Genomic DNA, 27,998 nt, shown 5'->3' with positions numbered 1-27,998 from the left:
TCCAGATAGTCATTTGTTCATTTATTAACATCAGAGGCAATAACACAATGCTAAAAATAAAACATGCATCAATTATACAACACATACTTACAAAAACCTCTGTCCACCACAACTGGTGGATGCAAACAGACCTTCTATCCACCCTTAGTGCATTATTATTTTCACAAGTAAAACAGGAAAGGAAAATAGTGAATTTAATGCTATTCAGCACCTTTAGTAAAGTCAAAAGACTTAAACATCTCCATATATCAAAAACATTTGCATCTGTATCCCCAAACATGTAATTATTTTGTTCCATTTTTAACATGAATTATTTTATTTACATTACTTTTTAGTTCAACAAATTTTAACAATATTTAAAAATTATCTAAATTCATAAAAGTATTTCATAAATTTCAACACTTACTATGTACATACAAGAAAGTCCATGAAAAAAGTTAAAGAAATATAGTCAGAAAGTTCAAGCAACACTACCAAATTTAGCAAAATTCCAACCAAATCTACGCAGAGGGCATTCAAACATTCAAAAATCTCTAGATGCTGCTAACATGAACATGAAAAGTTCCAGTAATAAAAGTCAGTATGAGAAATAATGTTGAAATCACCAGTAGAAAATATATTTTAATAGGCATGACATATGTTTAATAGCAATAGTAATAATGACTTTTCTAGAAAACTTTTTTAACATGTCATCTAGGAACTACCTGGTTTGACTGGGCTAGAGTTGATTTCTTCAAAAAATATACTTTAGCAGCCATAGTTTTATTTCCAGTTAAAACATAGTAAAATGTTAAAAGTAAAATTTATAATTAACTAAATAATACCCCAATACTAGAAAATTTAAAATCTCATGCTATTCTAGCGATAATGGCCTTTAATATGATGTGTCCGATGTGAGAATTGTGGAAAGCCAATAATAAACAATCAGATATACATATGGGCTTAAAGTTTCACTGAAATACTTATGTAGCAAAATATATGAAAAAGTAATAGAAAAGTAAAAAGATAAAATTAAAAAAATATTGCACAGCCACATTACCTAGAAAGTAAAGTTGATGTTTAAAAAGCTCTAAACATGGATGATATAAATTATCTTCCATACAAAAAGGTATAAATAGTCTTAGAACTATCAGCATCTACAGCTTAATATAATACATTATTTGAATCATTGTTGAATGAGGTAATTATCAAGTCTCTAACAATGTTCTTATCCTATTGGAAATATTTGAGGGCAGCAACCAGAAAGAATTTCTCTAAAAATATTTCCGAATCAAGAACAGCTATATGTGCAGCTCTCCCAATGAGTGAATCAGCTGTATTGGGCAATGCATTGATGACATTATATCGAACCAAGTTACAGTCCTTGCTTTGCAGAACTGGGCGAAGCAAGTTGTGGATCATTTCTGAATAGATCTGTCCTATGGAACAAATAGAAAGTAGGAAAATTAGTTCATGTAAGTAACTGAAAAAAATTCTATGCCAACTTTTATGTAATTTATAAAATTTAGTTTTATTATTTCCATTTAAAGCAGAAAAATGTCTTTTAAAAGGTTTTCTTTTTCTTTGACCATCATTTTTGAGATGATTTTATAAAAAATATAAATAACCACATTATTTATCTAGCCAAGTAAAAATTGCAAATTTATTGTAAACTCTTGTCAATTTGATACTTTAATTCAAAGCAATGAATATAACAGAACAAACAGTTTTATTCAACATTAAGTCACTTATGACTTGTTGAACCATTGTGACAATAAGGTACCCATGCTAAGACATTTTGCCTTCTACACAGTATAGGGAATAGTCAGTAATACTGTAATGGTATTGTATGGTGACAGATGGTAGCCACACTTGTGGTGAGCATAGCATCATGTACACAGAAGCTGAATCACTACACTGTTCACATGAAACTAATGTAACGTTGTGTGTCAACTATACTAAAAAAAAAGACATTTTGCTTTTTATAACTTTTAAAACTTGAACCTATAGCAAGTACTTTAAAAATGTTTGTGGCATTCAACTGTATTCCACATATTTACACATTATTCTGAGCAAAAACAGCAACTTCCTATAGTCAGAAAGACAATGTGAGTTTGGCTCAAAAGTCAGACAGAATTCTTTTTTTTCATCCAAGGGTTTATTTAATGCTTGGGTCCTGCTTTTAAATCCAAAATTGTGCTCCTGTCTCCCTCTCTTTGGTTAATTCTTACAATGAATTTATTGAGCTCATTCTAAGCATAAGAGATGAAGGTTATGTGTGTGTGTGTGTGTGTGTGTGTGTGTATACACACGTATATATATACATATATATACATATATACACACGTGTATATATACATATATACATATATATGCATATACATATATATTCGTATATATACATATATATACACGTGTATATATATACGTATATATATACACATATGCGTATGTATATACACGTGTATATATACGTATATACATATATATATATATATATATATATATATATATATATATATATATAAAACGCACAAAGTTCCTTACGAGGGGCAGTTTTTAATGCTTGTGTATCACCACCTTACTATAGACGAGTGCAAACATATATCCATGGACCTGTGGATTTTAGGGAGGCAAGTATCAAATTTCTGAGGAGAGGCAGAGTTTACCCCTGAGGAATCATGAGAGAGGAAAAGAATATGGAAGTACATTTAGAGAAAGGAGAGAGAGATATTTGAGAGATTATTATCACATAAATTCATAGAAAACTTTTTCTCTCCCCTCTTCTCTTAGTTTTCATTATGATTGTCAAGCTGGATTTCTGGTTCTACACTACTTAAAAAGTATTTTTACATAGGAAGAAATCCAAACCTGTCTTTATTAGATTCCCCCTGCCCCCTAGTGGCAAAGATCACTGTTAAAACAAAGGGCATTTCTCTAGTTTTTGTGACCCATCTGGAAGTTAAATCTCTTCTTAATTTATCCTTAAATCCCTGCTAGAACAGAAGTTAATAATAATAATTAAAAAAAGGTTATTTTGATGTCACAAAATGCTAAAAAAATATGTGTTAAATGAACAGAGCACCCATTGTGTGCCAGGCATCATGCCAGGCAATGCCAATACAAATATATGTAAGAGAGAGTCCCTGCCTAAAGAGGCTGCTCACGGTTAAACTGTGGAAAATGCAAAGGATTAAGAGTTCATTTAAAAATCAGCCTCATTCCAAAAAAGGGACTGAGGAAATATGGGAAGGTAGGACACCTTGTTTTTGCCCTAAGCCTGTAATTAATTAATCACCAGTGACTTTGGATCAGCCACTTAGCATCTCTGGGCCTCAATTATAAAATGAGCCAACAAGACCCAAGTCTCCTTCTGGCTCTAAATAGCTATGATTTAAATTTCTTTTATTATTCAAAACTAGCAAAAGAATACATAAAATCTTTATTACTTTATTAAAGTGAGGTAAGTCTTTGCTGCCATCTTTGATGAAAAGCTAGATACAGCAGAACACGCAGCATGATTGTTACCATAATCACCAATCCCAACAATTGTGAGGAAATCAAAGTACAGATTACCTTCGAGGCAGCAAAAGCAGCATTTGTAATTAGATAAAAGAACTCTTTCATAAGAATGATGGTTTTATTGGCAAAAACACCACATGGCAGGAGAAAAGAAAGGAAAAAAAAGAGTAAGGATAGATGTTAGTAACAGTGGATGGAAAAGGAAATAAAGGGAGAGATGAGAGGAAGAAGAAAGAAAGGGACTACAAGAAAAATTTGGGAAAAAGCTCATGTTGTAGATACAACTGTTTGAAATACTTCTTTTTTTTTTTTTTGAATACATAGAGATTTTACTGAGAAACTGATAAATAACTCAATGTAAAATAATGAATCAAAGTCATAGGCAGGCATTTCAAAGAATAATATGATCAATTAACATAGGAAAAAAGTTTTAATTTCATTTGTAGTTGGTGAAATACAAATACAAATCACAATGGGATGCACTGTCAGAGGAACAAATGGAGATAAAATACTTCTAATTTACTTAGTTACCTGACTGTTTGTCCTTTAAAGCTGTTTTACACATTTCAATACGGGCAGAGTGATAAGGAACGTAGCGATCCTGTAGAGATCCCACTAGCACAACATTTTTGAAATAGTGAAGCCCTATGAAGAAAAAATATGGAATTATAATGCAGTAAGTAACCAGATTTAAATTAGTAAGTTAATTTAAATTAACTTTTAATATATTCAGTTAAATTTAATATTTAATAATTTAATTTAATAAATAAATAATAAATAATAAATTTAATAAAAATTAAAGTTAATTTAAATTAACTTTTAATTTTATATTAAATATATTGTGTTTAATATATTATATTAATTAATTATATTCTATTAAATATATTATATTAATATACTACATTTAATATATTAAGTGACCACAATTTTTTTAATTTCCTCAGTAGTACTAATAAGTTTATGGCTTTTTAAATCCGATGAATTCATTCTCCAATTTCCATATATTATCTACAAAAAAAACCCTACCTTCATTGTTATGTAGTTTACATGCTGGTATGAGAAATGTGTGTTTGTGCTGAGTGAGAGCAAGGACTGTGACATGGTAGTGCGTGGGTACGAGAGAGATTATATAGGGTGGGATAAAATTCTACAAGGAAGTATTTTATGACCTTCTTACTTTCTAAAAGATAATCCTCAATATTTAGGGCTGTTTCCTAAAGAAACAAAATCATACTTTTCCATAAGAACAAACAGTACACCCTATATGAAATCATTTAAAGCTGATTTTTAAGTTCTCATCTGACTCTTGCCTAATATTAATAATATTTTCTCCTTATTGAAGTATGATGTCAAGAGAATACATACTTAAGATTTTTCAATAAAAATAGCAGGTTTGTGATCCATCCACGGATTTTAGTCAGGTTCTTCTATTTTTATTTTTCAGCAAACTACGTGAATTTAGGTCTTGTGATACTTTGAACTAATTAACTCATTTAAGCACTGAAAAACCAAGTTCCTGTCCACTTTACTACCAGTAATGTTTTTTCTTAAATACTCTTGGATTGCTAGTGGAGCCTTAAAAAAAAAAAAGTTTATTTACTTTTGAAGGGGGGGGGGAGCGGGAGGGGCAGAGACAGAGGGAGACAGAATCCCAAGCAGGCTCCACACTGTCAACACAGAGCCTGATGCAGAGGCTGGAATTCACAAAACCCATGAGATCATGATCTGAGCTGAAATCAAGAGTCGGAGGCTTAACCAACAGTTGGCTCCCCGCCTTTTTAAAAAAATGTTTATTTTTGAGAGAAAGAGAAAGAGAGCATGCACAAACAGGGAAGAGGCAGAGAGAGAGGGGGACAGAGGATCTGAAGAGGGCTCAGCACTGACAGCAGGGACCCTGATGTAGGCGAACCCACAAACCGTGAGATCATGACCTGAGCTGAAGTTTAGGACACTTAACCAACTGAGCCACCCAGGCACCCCACTACCAGGAATGTTCTAATTTTACTATGTATTACTAATTTTGCTATGTAGCTCAGACTAATAAATAAAAAATAAGAAATTCATGTAGTTATTAAATAAGATACAAGCCAATAATGATAATACATTAGGATTGGGGTGCTTAGTTTAGGTCATATAATTTTGTTCTGGAACATTCCAGAGTAAAATTTTGATACTTTTTGCCTACTGAAATTCAGGGTTAGAGACAGGCCAATTGTGGGGACTACTGTGGATCCAGAATATCCAGAGCACCTTTGTAGATACTCCTTTCTCTCTTGGAACTTATGATCCTAATAATGAGAGATTCTAGACACACATACAGGCAGGTGGGACTGTATTTACCCTCTATGTCAAATATAAGGTCATTCTCCCTTTTTCTCAATGAGAAGATAACCCTCTGTGGCAATCTGGATATATAAAACTTTAGGGATATAAATGAAATAATCAAGTGTCTGTAACAGGAATTAATTCAATTACATATATTTAAAATCACATTTGAGAAAAATATTAACAAAAGTTATTTTTTCCCTTTATTCTCACATTTCGTGTGACAAACTAATTCTACTTTTAGCATGATTTGACACCTTGGCGTTACTCTGGGAATCACCTGTGTGTCCTAGAGCAGAGGTCTTCAAACTGGTATACATCTACCTTCAGGGGTAATTTAAAACTTTCCATGCACTTGAAGCTGTATGTTATATATGCACAGAGTTATACATACAATGTCACATTGTATATTAATTATACTTCAATTAAAAAAAAAAAACTCTAGATGGTGAGGATGGACATGTATAGCTTTAAGGAAACTGAATTCTAGATCTCAACTTCAGTATGAGGGTTTTCCTAAAAATGACTTGTCCTTCTCCCACTTTATTAGAGAAAGGCATTTCTCCAATTTATTTCAGATTTTATTGTGGCATATGGCCTGAGGTATAAAAGTCTCTGGGGGAATGAAGCAAAATACGAATGAAATACAATGTTTTCTGACAAAAATAAGTTTGACTTGACTGTATGACAATAAGAATTAGCACTGCCAATTAGATTTTATGGCACACAAGTTCTAGAAACTATATGAACTGAATATATAACTCCAACTGAATGAATTTATATTTTTATGAAAATATAATTACAGGAAGTATGTACTACCTTATATGCCAGAAAATATATCCTTTGCCACTATTTAAAATTATAGAAAATATTTTTTAGGTGTCACCCTAAAATTATACAAGGGGTACACACTTCTTCAAAATTCTTTTAAGGGGTAGCCCAAACCGTGAACAAAACTGTCCTGTAGTATACCATCTTTACTTCTCCCCAAGCTGTTCTAGGTACTGTGCTTTCTGAATCTAAGTATGATGCTGTTTACTAAAATTTTATCCCAGGTCGCATGAAACCAGCCTATGTAACAGCATAGCTGGCTTTTTCGTTTTTCTGAAAGATATATATTCGTGTTCCCCATAAAGGGCTATCATACTGTGCAACTTCAGGTGTCACAAGAATGACACTTCTTGGGGCTGCGCATTGCACAGCCTATGGCAGCCTTGTAGGGAACATTCATTTGCGTGCTTTGCTAAATGACTATTTTTCCTCAAACTGCCAGCACCTTCTATCCCCTGTTCAGTCTTACCTCATGACCTCGCTTCCTCTTTCACTGAAAAATATAGAAGAATCAGAACAGAACTTCCACATACTCCTTTCTTAACCAAACTAACCTACCATACCTGTGACTTCATGTTCTGTCTTTGCTCTTCTACTGATGAGCTGTGTATGTTCCCACCTTACACCAGCCCTTTCACTAGAATGTGAGATGCCATTCCCTCCTTCCTAGTTAAAGACATGGCTCTAGTAGCTGTCTTGTCCCTCCCTTGTATCATCAATTTTCGCTTTTGTATGAATCATTATTATTAATAAAACACTGTAATATCTCCCATTAAACAAAAAAATCAATGAACCTGTCCTTAGACTCTATACTCCCAATGACCACCCAATTTCTTGGCACTGTTTTATTTCTATACCATATATTGTAAGAATAGGCATTATAGGGGCGCCTGGGTGGCGCAGTCGGTTAAGCGTCCAACTTCAGCCAGGTCACGATCTCGCGGTCCGTGAGTTCGAGCCCCGCGTCGGGCTCTGGGCTGATGGCTCGGAGCCTGGAGCCTGTTTCCGATTCTGTGTCTCCCTCTCTCTCTGCCCCTCCCCGTTCATGCTCTGTCTCTCTCTGTCCCAAAAATAAATAAAAAACGTTGAAAAAAAAAATTAAAAAAAAAAAAAGAATAGGCATTATATTAACATCTATTTTTCAAAACAATAGCTCCTTGCAGAGATTCTGACATGCTTCTACAGGGAAATGACAGTATAGTACTGTACTTTTTTTTCAATGTTTATTTATTTTAAGAGAGAGAGGGAGAGAGGGAGTGCAAGTGAGGGAGGGGCAGAGAGAGGGAGAGAGAGAATCTCAAGCAGGCTCTGTGTTGTCAGCGTGGATCCTGACATGGGGCTCAATCTCACGGACTGTGATATCATGACTTGAACTGAAATCAAGAGTTGAACGCTTAACTGACTGAGCCACCCTGGTGTCTGACAGTACTATACTTTAAAAATGCATTTTAAAAGTTAGTAGTCTAATTTTAATAACAGTTTTTCAACAACAATGCATTAATACAAATATTGTGCTTCTGCATGGCAGGTTTACTTTATTAGCCAAGAACCAAGTTAGTTAAATAGACTATGGCTCAGGGGTACCTGGGTGGCTCAGGCGGTTAAGTGTCTGACTTCAGCTCAGGTCATGATCTCACAGTTTGTGGGTCTGAGACTACTGTTGGGCTCTGCACTGACAGCTCAGAGCCTGGAGCCTGCTTCAGATTCTGTGTTTAATTACAGTTCAGTTACAATTTTAACAATCTTGGGAGGTAGAATGCAAAGAAATGAGGTCAAAGTTTTGCAAAATGCAAAGTTTTTGGAGGTATTTCAAAAAACTAAGTAATTTAGAAGACAGAGTACGATTAAAATGATGAAAGAAGAGTTAGCAAAAGAAAACAGTATGTTCAGGTTTAGACATATTCAGTTTGATATGTAAGTAGAGATGTCTAGAGGGCAAATGAAGACTGGAATTCATTGATGAGGTCAGTGTGGAGGTGTAAAATCTAGGTATATATTGGGCAATCTAGTGGGTACTCTGAGAGTAGAGGAGCATTAAATGAGAGAGGGCATCAAGAAAGCTTTTAATAGCAGGTAGTATTTGAGTGTAACTTTAGAAGATGAAGAGAATTTGTTTTTTTTTTTTTTTTTTAAGTCTGTCCATTTATTTTGAGAGAGAGAGAGTGTGTGTGTGCATGAGCAGGGGAGGAGCAGAGAGAGAGAATCCCAAACAGGCTCCATGCTGTTAGTGCAGAACCCGACATGGAGCTCAAACTCACAAACCGTGAGATCATGCATGGCCTGAGCTGAAACCAAGAGTCTAACACGCAACTGGACTGAGCCACCCAGTCGCCCTGAAGAGAATCAGTTCTAAAAAGATGAGTAAACACATGGGGAGGGATGGTGGTAGAAAAAGCATGGGTGAGTGTAGCATAAAACATGTGTGGCATGACTAAAACAAAGGGTATATCTGTGGGAAGAGCAGGATATGAAATCAGTAAAAGAATCAGGAACCAGATTATAAAGGATTTGATGCTGTAAGTCATGGAATTTAAACCTCATCCTGAAAGCCACAAGCCATCATGAAAAGATTTTTCGAACAGGAGCAATATGGCCTGATGTAATTTTCAGAAGATAATTTTATCTAAAGAAAAAGTAAGACTGGGGAGAAAGGGGCACAGAGGAGGCAGAGTAACCAGGAGGCCATAGCAATAACTTCAGCAAGAGTGATGAAGGTTGAACTAAGAAAATAACAAAGAAAAGAAAGAGAAGCCTCTATTAGTTACTAAGAAGGCTGAATGTTTCAGGGCTTAGTAACTAAGCAGATGTGTGGGGAGAATGAGAAGGAGTCTAGAAGACAACTTCCAGGTTTTTGGTTGTGCAGACTGTGTTAGATGTAGAATTGAGAGAAGTGAATCTGAGGGGAAAGATGAGGTATCTAAAAATATTGCATTTGGGGCAACCATGAGACATCTAAGCAAATGTATTTATTTAGTGGGCAGCTGGACATGTAAGTCTAGAATACAGCCTAGAGGACTAAAGTAAAGATACATACTTGAGTTACCAATGGTGAAGATGGATATGAAATGATGTTGTCAAAGAAGAATGTACAGAGTGAGAAGAGCAGATGACAGAAGCTGGAGCCCAAGAACACTTATATTTAGGGGGCAAGGAGAGAAAAGGAATCCACGTCAGAAGCAAAGAGCCAACATGGAAGAAAATCAGGAAAGGCTGATAAAGACTGGGAGGTAGGAAAATATTTCAAGAAGGAGGGTATTTTCAATAGTCACAAATGACAGCATGTTCAACTAAAAGAAAGAAAAGAGATACTTGGATATGGCAAGTTTCAATGGAGAGGTGAGGACAGAAATCAGATTATAATGGATTGAAGAGTGAAATAAAAGGTGAGGAAGTAGTGAAAGTAATTGTTTTCTTTTTTTATGAGGCTCAATTCTTATTAAAAAAGAGAAATAGGGGTGCCTGGATGGCTCAATCGTTAGGTGTCTGACTTTGGCTCAGGTCATAATCTTGCCATTCACGAGTGTGAGCCCTGCATTGGGCTCTGTGCTGACAGCTCAGAGCCTGAAGCCTGCTTCAGATTCTGTGTCTCCCTCTCTCTCTGCCGCTCCCCTGCTTGCACTCTGTCTCTCTCTCTCTCTCTCTCTCTCAAAAATAAATAAAGATTAAAACAAATTAAAAAAAAAAAAGAAATAGAACATAGAATCAGTGATCAAAGGAGGTATCTATTATTATTAAAACTTAAGATGGGAGAAAACAAAATAACTTTATATGTTAAGGAATTAGTCACTGAAAGGAGAATGTTGAAAGAGAGAAGGAATGGGTTCCAAAACAGAAAGGGAAATTATTCTTGCACCATAGATATATATCTTTTATTGAACTATAAGGAAAGCACAGGTGTGGTCATGTTTGTAGCTAAAAAGAAAGGAAGTAGGAAAATTCTTGCTTGATAGCCTTGACTCGCAGATAAAGTAGGAAAACAAAGTCATTTGTTGAAGTGAAGGTAGCAGTGGTAGTTAGAAGTTTGATGAAAAGAGGTAAGACCTGCAAAAGCTTCTAGGGAATGGTTAAGATGCTATTAGAGTTAACTAGATGGTAACTCCATGGATCTACCGTGGTAGTGATTTGCAAGTCTGTATGATCCACTTTGGTAGAGCTCAACAAGCCAGGTAAAGAAACGGTAACACAGGTTGCTAGATGGCCATGATGATAATACCTGGGGTAATAATGTATGAGTGATAAAAATGATAAATCATGGGGTCTGGGATGGAACAGGAAGGGAGTGAACCATGAAGGACAGGGTAATTTAAGAAAACTTAGTAGGGATCTTAAATAGTCTGAAAAGCAGATGAGAGTAAGGGAATGAGTGAGAAAGAGAATAGAATACTGTTGTCTCAGAATGGAAAACTGATTGAAATTTCAGGAGTGGAATGCAGCCATGAGTAGGGTTCCAAGTGGAGCGGAATGGAAGGTTACTATAGTTGAGAAAGCCTCTATTATGCTTGATGATCATCTAAAGGGTTGACTTAATCAAATTCCCAAAAATGATGCCAAGATTAGGTATATTAAGATCCAAGAAGAATATCTTCTCCCAAGTGTAATTATGTATTTGTCAATGAACTCTTACTGGGGTTCTCACTGAATATGTGAGGAGTGACCAGGAGATTATATTAAAGATGACTAGGGGTGCCTGGGTGGCTCAATCGGTTAAGCGTCTGACATCGGCCTAGGTTATGATCTCCCAAATGGTGGGTTCGAGCCCCGTGTCGGGCTCTGTGCTGACAGCTCAGAGCCTGGAGTCTGCTTTGGATTCTGTGTCTCCCTCTCTCTCTGACTCTCCCCCACTCACGCTCTGTCTCTGGCTCTCAAAAAGGAATAAACGTTTAAAAAAAAAAAAAAAGAAAAAAGAAGATGACTAAAAGGTAGCAGAGCTTGGATGGTACAAATCCAAAGGAATAGAGGAGTAATCATTGCAGTTTGAAAAGGAAAGCAAGAGGACTGTTTCCTCCCCTCTCAGTAGTGCACAGTATATGAGAAACTGAGCTTCTCCTGTAGCAGGAGTTAGCAAGGAATGGCCTGTGGGATCTGGCCTGCTGCTTTTTTCTTTTCTTTTTATTTGAAATAAAATTGTTGTTAATAAAATTGAAATAAAGTTGTTGTTGTTGTTACTGTTTTTTTTTTTTTTTTTTAACACAGCCACACTCATTTATGTATTGTCTGTGTCTGTTTTTGTGCTACAATGCAACAGAGATCACACGGCCTGCAAAGCCAAAATATTTATCTGGCTCTTCAGAGAAAAAGTTTGCCAATATCTGCTCTACAATCAGAGGGAGTGGGGAAATGAAAGTAGGCTGGGGAAGTATCTAGTTTTCACTTATGTCTCCATTTTCTAAAGGAAATGGAGAGAGCATTCTTTGAAGAAGATAAACATTTGAGTCTGTTCCACTCAAATGGAGATTTCAAAGGACACAGTGGAAAAAAATATGGTAGGGAGACATGAGTGTGAGGGTGAGACAGGAAGAGATGGTAAAGTCAGAGGTAAGGTAATTTATAGACAGTGAGGATGGCAAAGTAGTAGTTGAGGACCTCAGGTTGTAAAATCCTGGAATGTAACGCAAGATAGGGACTATATTTAATAATCAGTTAATAAGAGATAAGTAACAAGATTCATCCAGTAGTAAGAATCTGTAGAGGATATAATTATTAATAGTTTAGTTTCCGACATTTTCCAGAAGAGCTTTATAGCCATTGAACAGGAAGGTAGAAAAATATGTGGCATTTAATAAAAAGGGTTAAAGACTGAGGTGGGGGCAGGAGGGCCAGGATATGCAGAGGCCTAGTTGCCAAACTGACTTATGATTAGTACTAAATTATAAATGTCAAAAAGTTAAGGATAATTTCGAAGTACCTGTGTTTACACAACACAAATACAATCCATTAAAATCAAACAACTACGTTATTAATTGCTTAGCTTTAATTAGGAGTCTATTTCATTATTAAAAAATTATAGTTGACTGGGGCACCTGGGTGGCTCAGTTGGTTAAGTGTCTGACTTCAGCTCAGGTCATGATCTCATGGCTTGTGAGTTTGAGCCCTGCGTCAGGCTCTGTGCTGATAGATCAGAGCCTGGAGCCTGCTTTAGATTCCCTCTCTCTTTGCTCCTCCCTCCCTCTCTCAAAAATAAATTAATGTTAAAAAATTACAGTTGACTGATACTTAATTTTTTAATTTTAATTTTTTAAATATTTATTTACTTTTGAGAAAGGGAGAGAGACAGAGTGTGAGTGGCAGAGGGGCAGAGAGAGAGGGAGACACAGAATCTGAAGCAGGCTTCAGGCTCTGAGCTGCCAGCACAGAGCCCAACATGGGGCTTGAACTCATGAACCATGAGATCATGACCTGAGCCGAAGTCAGACACTTAACTGACTGAGCCACCCAGGCACGCCTGACTGATACTTTTTTAATCACCAGAAAGACATGTTGATAATTTATTTGCTAAAGGCTTATTTTAAATAGGTTTTCAAGTGAATATTTTCAAAACTCTTACCGTATACTTACCTGCTTTATTACTAAGCTTGTATAAGAAAGTTTGGCGGGGGTCTGAATGATCTCGACATGTCAGTTGTAAAAGAGAACCTGATTTTTTCCATTTCTGCATAAACCACAGACCTAGAGAGTTATAGATGACATGTGAGTAAAAGAGGAAATATAGGGTAACATATGTCAAGATTATTAATTTTAAAATACATTTCACTTCAAAAATGACATCTACCAAACTAGCATTTTCTTAGCTAATAACAAATATATTTGCAAAATATTTCCTTTTTCTGATAATAAATATAAACATATACATTTAAATATGGGTTAATGGTGGTTGACAGAGGGCTTGCTATTTCTGGCCTATTCAGTAATGAAATAGATAATGGTTTAAGAAGAACAAATTTGGGAAAATTATACCTTTAGATACATTTGTTCAAATTATAAAGAAGCAGAGATGGAAAAACTTCAAACACAGTAGTAGATCCAAATACTTAAGCACTGAATCTTCAGTCTAGAGATAAATATAGTTATGGAGGACTAATTGTATAAGGACTAAATCTTAGGATTAGCAATTGGTTAATGTTTTCTAGTAAGAGCTGATTATAATGAAGTTTCATATTAAATTGTATTTCTTTACAATGGTTACTTATCAGTAACCCATACTTAAATGCATCTTCCTCTTAAATTAAGTGAAACCCCAATCACTCTGGAATGGGTTTTCAAAACTGTGCAATATTAATTTCTACTTTTGTTACTTCTGGTATCACAGAGGGGAACAGGGGAAGAAGAGAAAAAAAACTCTTTAACTGATTAAATTTGTAACTAAAGTTTAGTGAAGAAATTCAAAATGCTGCATACTATTCACATTGGGTTCTAGTTTATGTTACTTACTGATTTCATCTTTTTCATGTCCTCTTTTTAAAATTATAAAAATCTACCACTATCCAAATCTATTTTGGATACCAGAGTTTGGAATGCGGCACAAGGAAAACAGTATGCTTTCTTTGTCAATGAAAGTAAAAGAGAAAATGGAAATAAGAGTTTCAAGGCTCAATGCAAAGAGAAAAATGAAATCTAATTTATTCTCACAATGGGAATCAATAGCCTAAACTATAAAAACTACTTAAAAAATCCAAGGGAAGAACCAAACAAAAGGCAAACCAAGTATCAGATTTTTCTTTTCTTTCTTTTTTTTGAGAGGGAGAAGGCACAAGTGAGCGAGGGGCAGAAAGAGAATCCCAGGAGGGGCAGAGAGGGGGAGAGAGAGAGAAGAGAGATAAACAGGGCTCACCCAAAGTGGGGCTCGAGGTCATCCAATGTGGGGCTCAAACACATAACCTGAGCCGAAGTCCGATGCTTAACCGACTGAGACACCCAGGTGCCCCAAGTATCAGTTCTTTCTTAATGAGAATATTCATTCTAATCAAAATTGGGGTCTTAACTCTCATTTAATTTGTTCAAAAATTTTAGAATGTATTTTTTCATAATATCCCTTTTTTTGTTACAAAATCAGATTTAACATCCTACATTTAATATTTTATAACTTTATAATACCTTAAATACAGGTGTTTCCTTTTTATCTGCTCAACTAATGGAACGACAGAATAGCCTGTTTATAAGATAAACATTTATTGAAAATATTTAGATAGTTTAACTAAAAACAGTTAAAAATGCTTTTGTGACTTCTGACATATATCATCTCAATATAATATTCATTTTCTGAGATGACTTTTATCAGCTTGTTTCATGTGCATGACAAAGTAGGAAAATAGCTGTATCTTTTGTTTCATCAATTCCAAGTATGTGACATATCAGCTCTAAAATAAACACTAGAGAACATTAAATCCGTATTTAAATTTTCTCCCCATGCCGTATTTTTTATATTGAACAATAAAACTTTTTACCTGTATTAACAAGAGCACTGCTATTGTAGAGTGTACCAAGATGAGGTCCAGAAAGAGATAAAAAGGTATGAAGTTTGTTGAGGTAATATCTAAACCTTGGCCTTGTAAGCACTGAACGGATTATTAAATTGCCCAACGAATGTCCAATAAAGCTTTAAGAAAAAAAAAGACATTTCTCCCATAGTATTAACTTTAAAAAGAAATATTAACGCTAATATCACTATACACTGATGTCAAATACTAAGAATTTGGAAATTTCGAGTATGTTTTAAATTATGGTTTGATACTTTGAAATGATGTAACTTAGGTTTTGAAGATAAAAATGTGAGAATGTAGTAGAAAATTCCTATTATATAATTTAAATGCATATTCTGCAGAAACATGATATTGCTTATCAGAAAATTTATATTCATAGTTTGTAAGTGCTTAGAAACAAATACATTTTAAAAGTAAACTACAGTTTGACTGGATGATAAATGGGCCTCCTTAACCACACATTGCAATTATTACTCATTAAGTCACGATTTAAAACAAAATAATGAAATTGTACCTATAAAGGATAACTTAGGAGAAATTACATATCTTTTTCATTTGTTCTCTGGTCTACACTCTAAAGTGGGAGAGTTCTTTGAGTACTTTCAAGGCACAGATAAAATATGTGTATTATCTTACTATAAGTCTAAGATTATACCGAAAGAGTAACTAATATTTATAAAGCACCTCACTTTTATTAAGGAATAGTTTAAATCAAAAGAGCCTTTCTGCTGACCATCATTTTATAATAGATGGTATATTGATCCCTGGGAATAATAAGCAAGGAAAGAAGAGAGTTTGAAAGCTATCTTAAACTGGTTTATAGATACAGCTAGTGAGAAGCTCAGGATAAACTCCCCTCCCAAGGTGAAGTTCCTGAAGCTGTGGGGTGAGAGTTATGATGGTAACTAACAAGACTCAATTAACCAGATAAGGCTTTTGAATAATGGTTGATTTTAATTGACAATCTAATCTAAAAGATGTAAGACTTTTGTGGATGAATGAAAAAACTAAAATATTATTTTCAAATGAATAAAAGGAATATAAGATCACTGTGTTAAATTTAGTAAACAAAAAGTTTACTAAACTTTTTGAGGCAGAATGATTAGTTTTGACTTTTTCTTTAAGTCCTACTATACTAGAACAAACAAACAAACATTTTTCTCTCTCCCACGTCTATCTACAGTATCTGCTTAAATTATGAGACTTATATTGGCTGATCATCATCTCTTGCTTGTGGAAAACAGACTTACAAAGTACAGTCATGAAATCTTGAAAGTATTTCTGTTGCTTCATTTGTTGTATATATCCATTGCTCTATAATCTTTCTTATTGGTAACCACTTTATTGAGATATAATTCACGTAACATAAAATTCATTCATTTAAAATGTACAATTTAATAGTTTTAAGTGCATTCGCAGAGTTGTGCAACCACCACAAGAGATTTTTAGAACATTTTCAACACCTCAAGAAAATCCTATACCCTTTAGCTATCACCTCCCCATTTGCCATCTCCCCGAGCCCTAAGTAATCATTAATCTACTTTGGTCTCTGGTTTGCCAATTCTGGATAATTCATATAAATGGAAACATATAATGGTCTCTCCCTAAAGTTTTAAAATTTTTTCTTTTCTCTTTAAATTGGATAAACTGAATTGTCTCCTATATTTCATAATAGTGCAACAAAACTACAAATTCTGTAATTTTTCTATAATTCACAGACATAAAAATGTTATATAATATTACAGAATATGATAAAAGTTACCTTATTTTTGAGACTGTTAGACTATATATCTGAATATACTGTATTATTTCATCTAGAAGGCGATCAGTCATGCTATCAAAATCAGCAAAAGTATCATTCTAAACAAAGGAAAACAGACATATTATATATTGAATATGAATAATCACATTAAAAACTGAATATAAACGTTTTTAATTTAGGTATTAAAATATGGTTAAGATCAATGTTTTTTAGAGAAGCTGGTGAATAATATTCATTATATTAAAATGAGCAAAAGAGTAAATTTCTAGGAAAAGAAAAGATTCAGTGTTCTTAACAACACTTGCTTCATTAGGTTGGTTGTTTAGCCCACCATCCACATTTAACATAAGGTTATTTACAATGGTTTAAGTAATAAAATTTTTGCATAGAAATGTGAAATTCTGGAAATTTTGTGCATGTGAAGAGCTCATAAGTCACACTGTAAGTGATTTCAATTTCCTTGTGATACGTATTAATGTTAAATTTCACACACATCAGAAAAGTTATTTCTAGTAGTAACAGACATTTTGTAGTAAGCAAATATTTAGGTAGAAAGCAATACAAAAATCTTTGTTTCCACTGGAAACACTGCTATAATACTGTACCTGATTTCTTTCAGACATAAGAAAATCAATTCTTCCCCCAGGCAGTCCAAGTTCAATGTAAGTTTTCACTAATCGGAGATCTGCACTGTTACCTAGAAAATGAAGACAATGAAAAATTATGTCTAAAGGATGAGATAAAGCAAAAGGTATAAAGTATATCATCATATATTTGACGACCAATATATATCTGTCTTTAAATATATGATGTCTGCCAGTTTTGAACAGACAAAGCACTCTGAAATAGAGTCCTCAATTTTCATTTCAAAGCTGATTTCCATTAGCCAGACAATGTCTTTCACACCTGGTTTCTTAGGAGTTTTGGTCACACTGATGCTTTCACTTTCCTATCTGACGGTGTATTTGTTATACTGTTAGCTTTGGAGATTGCTGAATGTGGTCGCTGTGAATGACTGACGGAAGTACTCCTTCCATCACTATTATAGTTGATCATTTAACAAACCTTGAATGTGTTTCAGATTTAATCTGTTCACTTCCTTTGGCGGTATTGCAACAGTTAAATAGAAATAAAATTCCATTTACATAATCTAAGAGAGTTTATTTTAATTACTAACAAAAGATATCTATAAATATTGAATACTTACTAGATATAATACATAACATAAAAATAATTATTGCTTTTAAAAATTAGTGGCTTTTTGGTTACTTCCTTTGGTTTAATTAGTAATGTAAAGATGTTCCCGATTATTGGATTTCTACTTTACCCTCCCAATATTTTTATCTTTTAGATATTTCAAGCATTGATAGAGATAACTGTTTTATTCCTGATTTTACAAGGAATACTACTAGTGTTTCACTACAAAGTATATGTTTTCCACTGGCTGAGAATATATATGCTTAATCATATTAATAAATCAGATTAATGCTTTTTAAAACTTAAGGTTTGGTGCTTAGTGGTCAAAACTGGGAATGGACATTATATTTTATCAATAGTTTCTTACTTGATTTGCTGATGTAGTTATATTTTATTAATAAATTTCCTTTATTATTAAGTAAATTTCCCTATATGTACTTATCTTTGCATTCTGGGAATTAAATCCTATTGTTGTAGTGACTTAATGTATTGATTCTACTTACTAGATATTTTGGGGGACATATAAAAATTTTTTTTACTCATTTACTTACCTGTTTATTTCCACAACATTGCTAGAGTGTTATTAAATCATTATTAAATTTATGTCAGATAGGTCTGCTTCTCTTTGGGGTGTGGGTTTGACATCTTTTCCAGATTTAGTAACAAGGTTAGGTTAACTTCAAGGAATAAAATAAGCTGCATTCCATCTTTTTTCCTATTATTCTGGAACAATTTATGTAATAGGGGGTAATGTGTTTCATAAAAGTTTCAAAGAAGAATTTTCCAGAGATTCTACTGGGCCAAGAAGTCTTTCTTGGGCGATAATCCTTTGAAAATTTTATTCCGGGGGCTGGGGGGTGGGGGGGGGGTGGGGGTGGGGAGAGGTCAGTATTGGAGATACTTTATTTCTTGAGAGTCAAGTTTTGCTTTTTTTTTAAAGAAAAATCTTCAATTTCGTGAATATTTACTAGCTTAGACCTGTGTTTAGTATTTTTATAATTTACAAAATCTTTCCTCAATTTGTTCTTACAGAATATTATAGCACAGTAATAATCTGCTAGTCTAGAAATATTTGGCATTTTCTAACATAGTTCCTAATCTAGGGGAAAAAGTCTGTTCAGTAACCAAAATAGCTGCCATAAAACTGTAGCACTAAATTTAGAATGTAAATTACACCTAGTTAGTGAATCTTTAATTCTTAGGTATTGATTTTTCTAGTTCATAAGGCTTAAAGCATCAGGCTAAAAGGGCACTAGGAAGACTATCAAAGGGAGACAAAATGACTGCCATGAGGTAACTGCTGACAAAACGAACAACAGAAGATAGAAAAATCCAAAGTTAAATAAGTGTTGGTACATGGATAGAATGTTGGTACAGTTCCATGGAAAATTTATTTAAAAGGAAATCTAATACTACGCAAAGTTAAACATATTTGTCTTAGAATGTATTTAAGATTCAATTAATTTAAGCAATTTAAAATATTTTCCAATTCAAAGATTAAATAAAAACTAAATGAAATCTATTAGGAAAATATATTGAGTTGCCATGGGTTATATCAAATAAATATTACCTACCATCCAACCCATGCACACAGACAATAAGATGTACTCCATCTTCAGAACCATCCTCTTCTTCCATGCTAAAATAAGGGACTGAGGATGCCAACAGAGGGATATCACTGTACATGAACCCAGGGAGTTTAAGTTGCTTCAATTCTTCTTTTGCCTGAAGGAAGCTGAACAAAATATAATAAGAGATACTCTTTACTAAGTATCATATTCAGTTTTTAGAACCAAAAAGACAGTATGCTGAATTTAGGGAACTATAAGAAGAAACCCAGCAGATATTGGGGTTTAAAATAATCAAAATATTTGGGATCGCCTAAATAATTTAGAAATCAGAGAGTAATTTTCTTTGCTATTTTTAGTACATATTCTGCTAAGGTACAATGAATGCTTTAAACTTGAAATCAGCTAAGAAAATATTAAGAGTGAAGTTATGCTTCCTACCAAATTTTATATTGTGTAGAAAAGCTGGGAGAAATACCAGAAAGATGACAATCTGATGCTTATTCTGTAATCAAAGCTTATCCTCTTTGCTTTTCAATTTTATTTAAATGTAAAATGAGGAGCTGTTCTACAAGTTAACAGGAAGAATGGTAGTTATAACACTCAGATTATTTATATTTTTCCTCTAAAAATACCAATAAAAAGGAACAGAACCAAGAGGGGGACGTGACTAAATATAATTAGTGGTATGCACTCATTTTCAATGAGTGATAAATCTAATCAACTTAGGAACTGCAAACATCAAAAAGTATTAACTAAAATAGTTAATTGTTAAAATAACATTATATCATTTGGACTGAGAAGAAGCTGATGAACCCTACTAAACTGAGTAGGATACACTGGATGAAGACATAAATTGTTTTCATTAATGACTCAGAAAAATTTGAGGTACCCAGAAGGTGATATAACCTTCAGTGTTACAATTCTTTAACAGATCATACCACCTCCCTTGTTTCACTAGCTTTAGGCACTATGTATCTTAATTATATATATAAATCTGAATAATCTGGGAACTTGGAAAATCTATTGTAGACATGTCCAGACCTTTTACTCCAGGGATTATAATTCCAACTGGAGTAAGGTAGCAGAGTATTTTGAGAACTAGTGCCATGTTAGTAAACTTATATCCTCAAATTTTTCCGAATACTTTACTGCTCCACGAAATCTCAAGTCTGGAAACCACGGACTTAGCTGAGATAATCTGGGTCTGGTAGGTTTAGGAAGTTTCTACTAACCTTTTGTTCATTATCTAATATTGCCCTTATTTGCTAGATGCACTTATAAAATCTATGCTGTCTGGAAGTTGGTGGGGGAGAAATGAGGTACTGATGAAAGAAAGAGTTTTAACCCCAATTATTCCATACATCTGGCATATAACTACCAATGGAAAATCTGTATCAAAAATGTCTAGCCCACAGAACAGGACAATCATATGGAGAACTACATGTCTTCTGTCACAGAGTATACGGAGTTCATGTCTCCATTTTAGATAGTTAATCAAAGAAGGACTTTCTGTATTACAGAAACCAGAGAACATGAAATAGATGTTATCAGAGACATACATATATATGTTCTACACGTATATTTAGTAGCACATGCCATTGTGCTCTATTACTTACGCTTGTATTTGAGGTCTTGGTGAGTTGTCATACCAGGAAACTGATGAAGTCAAGTTGTAAGAAGTGCTGCTTGGCTGTTTTGTAATGGCATCAAATTTACTTTTCGAAGAATACTTAACACTACAAGGAGACTCTCGTGGTGCAGATGGGAAGGACAAACAACCAGAAGTACAGACAGCAGGCATATTTATACCATCTTTTAGATAATCACTGTTTAGTTTTTCAGATTTTATAAGTCTTTCTTCTTCTAGTGCATCTCTGTTTGTATAGTGAGCATTTACTTTTTCATCCAAAGCTGAATAATCTGTTTCTTCATAATACCCATTTTGAACCATTTGCTGATCCTGTTCTTCCTCCTCATCCTCTTTACCCTGTTCCTGATGAAGATTACTAATTTCTTTTTCAGAAGTTTTCTTCTGAGGGCTAACTGAGTTGCTATAGCTAACAGCACATGTGTCAGAAATATCCGTACTGCTGTGAGAGCCAAAATAATTTTCCACAAGCCCTTGTTTAACCATATCAGGACTGGCTGAAAAAGGATCACTTGTACCCAGGTGAGTTTCATTTTTAACTGTTTGGGCTTCTGAATTTATTTGTTTGAGATTTAAGGTATCATCATTTTTTCTTTTTACAGTTTCATCTTTTCTAACTTCTGTATTAGTAGAAATGGAACCTGAAACGACACAAGGGGCACCTACACAAACCAGTGTTGAATTTAATGTAATTGCTGTCCCTGCAGAGTTATTAGATTTATCAGGACTCTGGGAGTCTTTACACATAGTGTCCAAGTTAGGTTTGGAGCTGCAACTACTTTTCACATCACAGGAAGTATCTTCATCTGAAAAAACAAATTGTAAAGGGTCTTTAGTGCTTGAATTTATGGAATGTATTGCTATAGTTTCATTGTCCAAATGCCCTGAAAATATGACACTCTGCTGTTGCAAAATAATACTGGACTTTTTACTATCGTCATATTTTGGCAAGTCAACTGTTCCTACGTTTAATACACTTTTGCTATCACTTAGGTGGCATTCAGGCACAACAGGTTTCTTAGAATTTTCATCAGGTGACAGTTCATCATCAGAAGGTAGAGAGTTTATGGATGTCAAAGATGACTGTATTTCACTTAAAGCACTTGTACTCTCAGTACAATGACTTCCTAATGAAAATTTTACATTATAATCAGGTTTCATCAAAACTTGAGGAAATAATCTTTCGTTATTGTAAGGACCTTGCCCTTGCACAGTTTCAAATACGTCAGGATTTGGATGTGTTGCAAAAGAACTTGGTTCACTTTCAACACCTGAATCTGAAAATCTAGATGAGGCATATGTGGCATTAATATCTGGTAACTTAATTGTATCTCCACTTACTACAACATGGTATTCTTTTGTAGAAGAAGCAGGTTGGTTACTTCTTAACTTAGCTAATGATTCTCCAATAGAATGGCACTTTGCATCCTGCACAGCTTCCTTTTCAAGTGTTATTTCTATAGATTTAGATTTACCATTAGATTCTAAGGACTCAAAGTTGGGTAGGTGTAAATTATCCACAAATAGTTCATCTGGTCGAAGCTCTGTCCAAGGTCCTATTTTAACAGTTATTTTCTCTCCACTGAAAGGATCCTTATTACAGGGCTTCACTTCAATTGTTCTGACTCCTGCAGATGGGGCTGTTTGATGATCAGGGCAATCGTCAGATGAACTTCTAGATGTCACATTGTGTTCCACTTGTGTAATTTCACTATCGTCCTGGGAGATATCAAGTTTACCTGAAATGGACAAATTTGCACAAAGATTTAGGCTGCCAGAGCTCAAAGGATCAAACAGGTCTGGTTGCATATTTTCAATGTCTGGAGACTTTTGTTCAGTTCTCTCTGTATTAGTTGGCAAAAAGCTAGCTTCCTTTTGACTTGTCTGTCTGATGTAGGTCTTTAGGTCAAAATTATATCCACATATTGTGGGATCCAGACCTTCCTTCTGACTATGTGAAGGATTGCCTTCAAAGCATTTAAAGAGATCATTTGATGCTGTACTTTTCAAGCATTTGTAGCCTACCAAAACCACAGAATCCTTAGAGTTCTGTTTTATTAATTTTTTTGTGTTTTCAGGTTTCATTGTTTTCATGAGCTTAGTAACCTTAACCTTGGATTTATTCGATTCTTCGTTCTTTCCTTTTAGAGATTTTGTTAGCTGCTTTTCACCTTCTGTATACCAAAAACTGGAGGCACCAGCAGGTTTGACTTTCAACTCTGGGCTAGAAAGTCCAGCTATAGAGCTTTCTTCAGTCTCATATTTATCCATTCTATTGGACTCTGATCTCTGAAGATTCTGAATTCCCATCCAGGGTGCATCTAAGTCTTTTATCCAAAGAAAAAAAGATTCAGATTTAAAACAACGTGTACGAATTCACATGATTTAAGACTATGTTTACTGACTATAACCTTCTAATATCCTCAAAGATAAATAAAACTAGAGGGGAAAAAGGGTCCCACACCAAGGAATGGTATTATGTATCTTACGAAGAATATACTGAAAATGACACACACAACTTAGATAGTTTAGATTATACTTACCTTCAATAACTGAATCTAAATACCTATCTTCAAAGATTATAGGTAATGAATTGAGATCTCCATCTAGTTCACTACATTCAATAGGTAGAGGTGGAAGAGAACTGCAGAAAGAAGTATTTTTGATAGCGGTGCACATCTGTAGATGACTCTGAGCACTGAAAAATATTTCTTTAAGTCAGAGTGTAATTAAAAAATATTATACTCAATTCCACTTTACACACACCACCCTTTCTCTCACCATTCTCATCTGCCCCTTTCCTAAAGATATAACCTCCTAATGAAAGAGCTCTGTAGTCAGAGATAGAAACTGGTACAGTGAACATTATGGTTTGTTGACAATTATGGACTTACAAAATTATGGTTTGTTGATGAACTATTTAATTTCTATTACATTCTTCTATATTTTTAAATGTTATTTCAAAATTTTATCTATGCTTGATGTGCAAATTTACTGATTTGCTGAGAATAGCATACAGGAGAAATGTCAAAAGCTCAAATGCCTACTAATAACTTGGTGTAACTTGGTGATACTATTGAAAAAAATGTATTCCACGGCTACTGCTATACTTAACATATGTTTGTGAATATAATTAACAACTATTAAAAACAAGGTGTATAACTTTTAATACAAAATGCTTTTTTAAAAACCTTTTCTTATGGAAAATTTCAAACATATCAAAGTAAATAGAATAGTATAATAAACCCTGTCACTCAACTTCAGCAATTAACATTTTGCTCTTCTTGTCTATATACCTGCACTCACTGCCCACCCCCATACTCCATTATTATAGTTTTTATGAGGTATAACTCACACGCTTTGAAATATACAAATCTTAGCTGTATGATTTTGACAAATGGATACACAATACAGAATATTTCCATCTACTCTGAGAGTTCTCTCATGTCTTTCTAGTCAAACACCTAGCCCAAGTCAACAAGACAACCACTGTTCTGACTTTTTTCACCTTAGTTTTTGCTTGTTCCATATTTACTCTTTATGTCTGACTTCTTCACTCAGCGTAATGTCCTCAAAATATTCTTTAAAGCCAAAGAAAATCAGATCTAAATATACTCAGTAGGAAAAATGAAAGGCATCTATTCTGGATATTTTAGCTGTAGATCATTTTCATAAAAAAAGGCAGTGTCAGATCACTTGTGAAAATCTGTAACTTATATATTACAGATGTTAAGAGATTCTTGCCTGCAAATATAAAGATATAAGATGGAAAAATGGAAGGCTGGAGCCAGAGCTGTTTAGGACTACCAAGGTTATAATAGGTCTGATATGGGAGCGATGAGAATAGGGCATATGCTTCTTTATGTAAGGTATGGGTCTTTGGTAAAGTTATTCATAGAATTAAACCAAATTTGTTTAAATAGGGAATTTCTGAACTTTAAATTCTCCTAATTTCTTCTATTGTAAATACCATATATTTGGTGTGAAAAACTTTGAGACAGAGATCTCAAGAGGAGGTATAATCCTTTAAACTATGGGTCTGTGCTACTCACTGAAGTTCCTGGTATGCAATGGCTGCTTCTCTTGGATGTTCAAAACAGAAGAATGCTTCAGAAAATCTGCGTACCTGAAAAAAATCCAAAAGGGTATATGAATAAAATGGCATGATTTACAAGGTCAATCAATGGTAGAAAAAGAAACTTCCCTCCATTAGGCCTTCTATAACCACCCCTATACAAGAATTAATTTCCCTCCTCAATGTTGCTAAAGTACTGTATTTTGGTACTGCATGAAATAAGAGAAACAATAAAATGTAGAGTGAGAAGTTTAGGTTTACATTATGGATCCATGATCTATCCTCCTCGAAGACAAAGATTTAGTTTGTCTTATTCACCATTAGATCCCAGTACCAAGAACAGTGTCCAACACATGGAAAAAAAATCAAAGAATCAGCCAGCACTTACACCATGCTATATGCCAGTTATGCAAGTATATGCTGAACGATAGCCAGCTGAACTAACTGACCAACTTACTGGCATTGTGACTCCAGGACATTTCACCTTTGAGCTTCAGATGACTCATTTTCAAATTTCTCCTAATACCCTGTTTTACATTTTAGGTTATTGTGAAGAATAAACAAGGTAACATGTGACAGCAGTTTGTGGTCTGGTAAGTGTATATAAATAAAAGCTATTATAACTGCCATTATAACATTTATCATATTTTTCCTTAAAATACTTAGTATACATGAATTGTCTCTGCTACCAATGTGTAGTGTTCTTTAGAGTATGAACTATGTTTTGATGATCTTTTTTTGTTTTGTTTTTTTTTGTTTTTGTTTTGATGATCTTGGTTACCTCCAAACATTTATCTTGGTATGTTTTAGAAGTACTTGGTAAATGTTGGTCGAATCTAGCTGAATACTTCCTTCATCATTGTTGTATTTAGACCCTTTCATTTCTAATTGTTCAAGAAAAGGCTCTATCAGCTATCAGAGGAATACGAAGCAATAGTAAAGAGATGGAAAAGATGTTTTGTTTGGAAGGTACAGGGAAGAGAGACAAATTACAATACATCCTGAGATTATATTATAGCTAAGATTCTTTTCTAAAAGGGAATATGATTTAAGGTTCTTTGGTTTTCAACATAAAGTAAAATGGAGATATATTTTACTTGTCATCAACACTTAGCCAGCTAAATTTCTGACTTACTAAACTTGCTTCCGTAAGTAGATGAGACTGGGTCTTTAGAGGAAGAAGTCAGGGAGGGAGTTAAGGAGAGATGGATGTGAGGCATCTGTAAGAAGAATGTGGTTTGTGTTTTTACTTTCAGATACTGTCCAATTGTCTCTTCTTTCTCTCCAACACTAAGGGAAAGAAGAAGAAAGGGTTCAGCCTGCCTGTCTATCTATGAGAGATGTTTTCCCCTGAGGGTTGTAAAATGTGAAGAAATGCAGCCTGAAGCCATCTGGATTCCTGCAGTTGTTGCTGGGCCTACAAAACTGGCTAGTTGGTTTTCCTTCTCTCCTTATCTGCTCTGATCTGACAATAATAACTATCATTTCTTGATAGCATTCTACCTACCAGGCTCCATGCTAAGCATTTTATTTTCATTCTGTAGTGACCATAAATGAAGTGAGTATGTCTTCATTTACTAAGTGAGGAAACAGGGACAAAGAGGTGAATTACTTGGCCAAGATAACATAGCTATTCATTGATAAATATGGGATTCAAATAAAGATTTAAGAAATTCCAGATCTTTGCGTCAAACCACTTATCTCTTCCCTTCTACACAATGGCTCCCTATTAAGAGAAAGCCTTTCCTTCCCTCTATGTACCCACACAAAATTCTTTATCTAATTTTCCCCTGCCATAATTTTGTGCTATGGCAATGTGTAATAAATAACCCTATTCAATGTACTGTGTGGCTAGAACTAAGGTATGACTGCCACCTGATGGCAGCACTACTTAATTTGGTGCAAAAGACATACATAGAAAAATATTAAATTTACAAATTCAAACCTAGGATGAGTAATATATATTTACTACTTTGGTATATATGCTTGTAACACAAATTTTGTGTATGTACCCTAATTTTAAAAAATTCACTTAGTTGGCAATATCAACTATTTAAAATTTAGCAAACAGCTAGGATGTTAAAAAAAGCTTCTCAACATTCAAAATGGGTATTTATCAATGTTTTACAGAACTAAGTGTTAATGTATCTGTGTTCACTCTAACATGCTGCTTAAATTGCTAAATAATATTTATTACAGCATAAATTTATAACATAAATTTATTATAGTATAATAATATATTACAAATAGCATTTGTATAAAATGACTAGCATATAAAATCATAGTATTTATTATAGTACTTATAATAAATAACATGTATTATTAACATAATTATAATACATTAATAATATATTTATGATAATAATTTTATACATGCCTATCCAGGTAATATTTGAATCCTGAATGCAGGATTTCAATATCAGATAGATCATATTACCTATGTTACCTTGAAGAAAACAGTCACCTCACACATGTTTACTAAACAAAAATTCTTTCTTTTTTTTCTTTTTTTTTTTTTTTTTAACATTTATTCACCTTTGAGAGACACATAGAGCACAAGTGGGGCAGGGGCAGGGGCAGGGGCAGAGAGAGAGGGAGACACAGAATCCGA

General features: G+C 34.1%; 1 protein-coding gene across 14 annotated transcripts in view; it reads right to left on the bottom strand.

The window, feature by feature from the left end:
• The window catches only part of FAM135A (family with sequence similarity 135 member A), a 120,805-nt gene continuing 92,807 nt past the window's right edge, over positions 1-27,998 (bottom strand). For 9 of the 14 annotated variants that reach the window (XM_058734375.1, XM_058734378.1, XM_058734377.1 and 6 more), the window contains 10 exons: positions 25,365-25,438; positions 23,856-24,010; positions 21,281-23,639; positions 19,668-19,828; positions 17,502-17,593; positions 16,897-16,994; positions 15,099-15,250; positions 13,213-13,323; positions 4,033-4,146; positions 1-1,418 (listed from right to left, as the gene is read on the bottom strand). In XM_058734375.1, the coding sequence (XP_058590358.1) occupies positions 1,213-1,418; positions 4,033-4,146; positions 13,213-13,323; positions 15,099-15,250; positions 16,897-16,994; positions 17,502-17,593; positions 19,668-19,828; positions 21,281-23,639; positions 23,856-24,010; positions 25,365-25,438 (3,522 nt within the window). In that variant the 3' untranslated portion in view covers positions 1-1,212. The remainder of the gene's footprint in view (positions 1,419-4,032; positions 4,147-13,212; positions 13,324-15,098; positions 15,251-16,896; positions 16,995-17,501; positions 17,594-19,667; positions 19,829-21,280; positions 23,640-23,855; positions 24,011-25,364; positions 25,439-27,998) is intronic. The other 5 variants (XM_058734388.1, XM_058734389.1, XM_058734382.1 and 2 more) reach the window with 3 other exon arrangements.

Source organism: Neofelis nebulosa, chromosome 6 (genome assembly GCF_028018385.1).
Source record: "Neofelis nebulosa isolate mNeoNeb1 chromosome 6, mNeoNeb1.pri, whole genome shotgun sequence".
NCBI classification, from domain to species: Eukaryota; Metazoa; Chordata; class Mammalia; order Carnivora; family Felidae; genus Neofelis; species Neofelis nebulosa.
The sequence above is the reverse complement of the archived record's forward strand: the minus strand, read 5'-3'. Positions and strand labels throughout refer to the sequence as shown.